This window comes from Myotis lucifugus, unplaced genomic scaffold, assembly GCF_000147115.1.
Source record: "Myotis lucifugus unplaced genomic scaffold, Myoluc2.0 scaffold_176, whole genome shotgun sequence".
Classification (NCBI taxonomy): Eukaryota; Metazoa; Chordata; class Mammalia; order Chiroptera; family Vespertilionidae; genus Myotis; species Myotis lucifugus.
The window spans coordinates 1,677,605-1,679,931 of record NW_005871224.1 but is presented as its reverse complement, the minus strand read 5'-3'; the positions used below and the strand labels follow the sequence as shown (position 1 = coordinate 1,679,931).

The 2,327-nt window shown below is 54.0% G+C and overlaps 1 protein-coding gene across 13 annotated transcripts in view; it reads right to left on the bottom strand.

The window, feature by feature from the left end:
* CLEC16A (C-type lectin domain containing 16A) overlaps window positions 1–2,327 on the bottom strand; it is a 222,268-nt gene that overhangs the window by 119,248 nt on the left and 100,693 nt on the right. For all 13 annotated transcript variants that reach the window (XM_023760228.1, XM_023760226.1, XM_023760229.1 and 10 more), the window contains one exon: window positions 1,120–1,248. In XM_023760228.1, coding sequence (XP_023615996.1) covers window positions 1,120–1,248 — 129 coding nt within the window. The remainder of the gene's footprint in view (window positions 1–1,119; window positions 1,249–2,327) is intronic.

The window sequence follows — 2,327 nt, the reverse complement described above, 5'->3', positions numbered from 1 at the left end:
CACTGATATGACTCACACCTGTCAGAACCAGTCTCTTGTAAAAGCCGATGCCAAGAATGCCCAGTGCAAACACCACCACCCACAAACACAATCGTGTGCCCGCCGCAGGGCCTGCAGCGCTGGCTGGGAGCACACGGAAGGAAGGCGTCACTGGCTCGGACAGGGCGTGTTCTGTGGTGAGGCCTGTGGGTTTGGTCAGGCAGCAAGGAACGTGGATTGACTTAAGACACATGGGTCCCACTTCCTCTGCCCCGCCCCCCAGGCCTCTGTGGCAAAATTGCCAGCTGGGTGGAGGAAGGCCACAGAACCCTCTGGTCTGAGGCAGATCTAGCAGGTCCCTCCTGCTTCTCATAATCCAAAACTTAAACACCTCAGCTGCTCTGGTTACAAGCGGATTAACTCAGAGGAAGATACAGGCTGATAACGAGAGTTGAGTGCAATGAATTCCACTAATTTATCCACTAGCATTCACGTCTCCAGGGAATGATTTTCTAGGAAAAGGTTATGGTGCTTTCTAAGAAAGAAAGTGTAATCTTACGAGGGAGATAAAATACCATGAACAGCCCCATGAGACTGCTTCAGAAAAAAACGCTGATAACGGAAACACACACTCCAGCTGGGTTCTGAGAACTAGTCCACCCTTCACACAGGTCTCTCCCGCAGGCCGGCAAGAACCACCATTTCCATTGTTGTGCCTCACCCCGAGATCCCTCAGATACCTTAACATCACACCATCCTGGGGGGTCCTGAGCCTCGCTGGGCTGATTCCACGCCAGCCCCATCTGCACTGTGTTGGCTCTGCTCACTCCCCCACGTCCTGTGCAGACCCGGCCCCTGGCTTCCTCTCCCAAGCTCAGGGAGGGCCTGCACCAGCGAAGGCAGCCTGCCTGCAACCCACCCGGTGCCAGAAGCAATGGGACTCCAATCCCTGCTTTAGCAGAGGCAGCTGCTTGGGAAGTTTCTCCTCTTGAGGGGTGTGGCAGGTGTTGTCTGTCTCCCTACTGTCTGCACTTGTGTGGGAAGGCGGACTCATGACCTGATCAGAGACCTTTCTTCCCTGCTCTGTGAGCGGTCCTGGCAGACAGCTGCCAGGAGAGGCCAGGTCCAGCTCCCACTCACCCGCCGGGTCCTCTCCACGTCACCACATGGCAGCCGCTTCACAAAGTCAATGCCCGTCAGTGGCGTGCCCGTGGGGGGCAGCAGAATGGAGACGTCCATCATGAGATACTCCACGTTCATCGGTTTCATCTGGAAGAGAGACATCACAGAGACCTCACTGGAAGGAGAAGGGGGCAGGGCAGGTCACATAGGTAGTTCGGCACATGAACCCTGGATTAAGATTGGGGGGAAGCCTGGAGGCAGGCAGATGTGTGAGATGGGCCTTTTTTTGGTTTCTAAGGTACAGATTTTCCCTTCGTTGGAAGTGACAGCTCTGACACTCTTGAGAAATGGCCTCCCTGCTCATCCTCACTCCCCTCCACCCAGCAGGGAGGGGGTCCTTAGGAAGGAGCCTGGTCCTGTTACTGTGGTCCCTTCAGGGTGGTCAGCCCCACGTGGATGTGCCTGACTGCTGCCCACCTCCTCCTCTTGGTACTTCCAGCTGAAGACACGGTTATAGTGACGGCAGCTTGCATTTAAGGAGAGCTGACTAGGGGGCAGGCGACAAGCTAAAGGCTTTGCATGTAGGATCCTGTTTAACCCTCCCCAACAGCTGCAGAGGGAATGTTCCCCAATCTGCGAATGAGAAAAAAGACTCAGAGAAGCTGAGGAATGGATCTGGGCCCCCTCAGTGGGCTGGTGACAGAACCAAGACACAAACCCAGGCTTACCTGGCTCTAGCCCTCCTATGATTTGCACCACACGACCAACATCCCCTCCACCTTCCTTGCCCCCTTAGCATCTTACCTGGGATAATATAATAAAGCCACTTATTGAGCATCTATTAAGTGGCAGGCACCACAGGGCTCACCTCCTACTGGATGGTGGGTGCTGGTGCTGTCCCACATCACAGAGGGGAATACTGAGCTCAGAGGAAGGGCAGATGTCCATAGCCACTGGGCCAGTCAGGCGCGGAGCTGTCTCCTCCTTCCACACCACCTCCACAGGCCTTCTCTGATTACTAAGACACTGTAACCTCCCCTCCCCTCCTGAACTGTTGCATCAGTACTGACCATTTACTGTACACATGTTGGACACTGACACCTCATTTATACCTGGCATCATAAAGGAACGAAAGGGGCACCAAGGTGAATTTTCTATAGAATTCATTGTACTTTCAATCGATCATCACAAGCTTATTTCTGTGTCTTTTAGAATGTGCCTCAGTC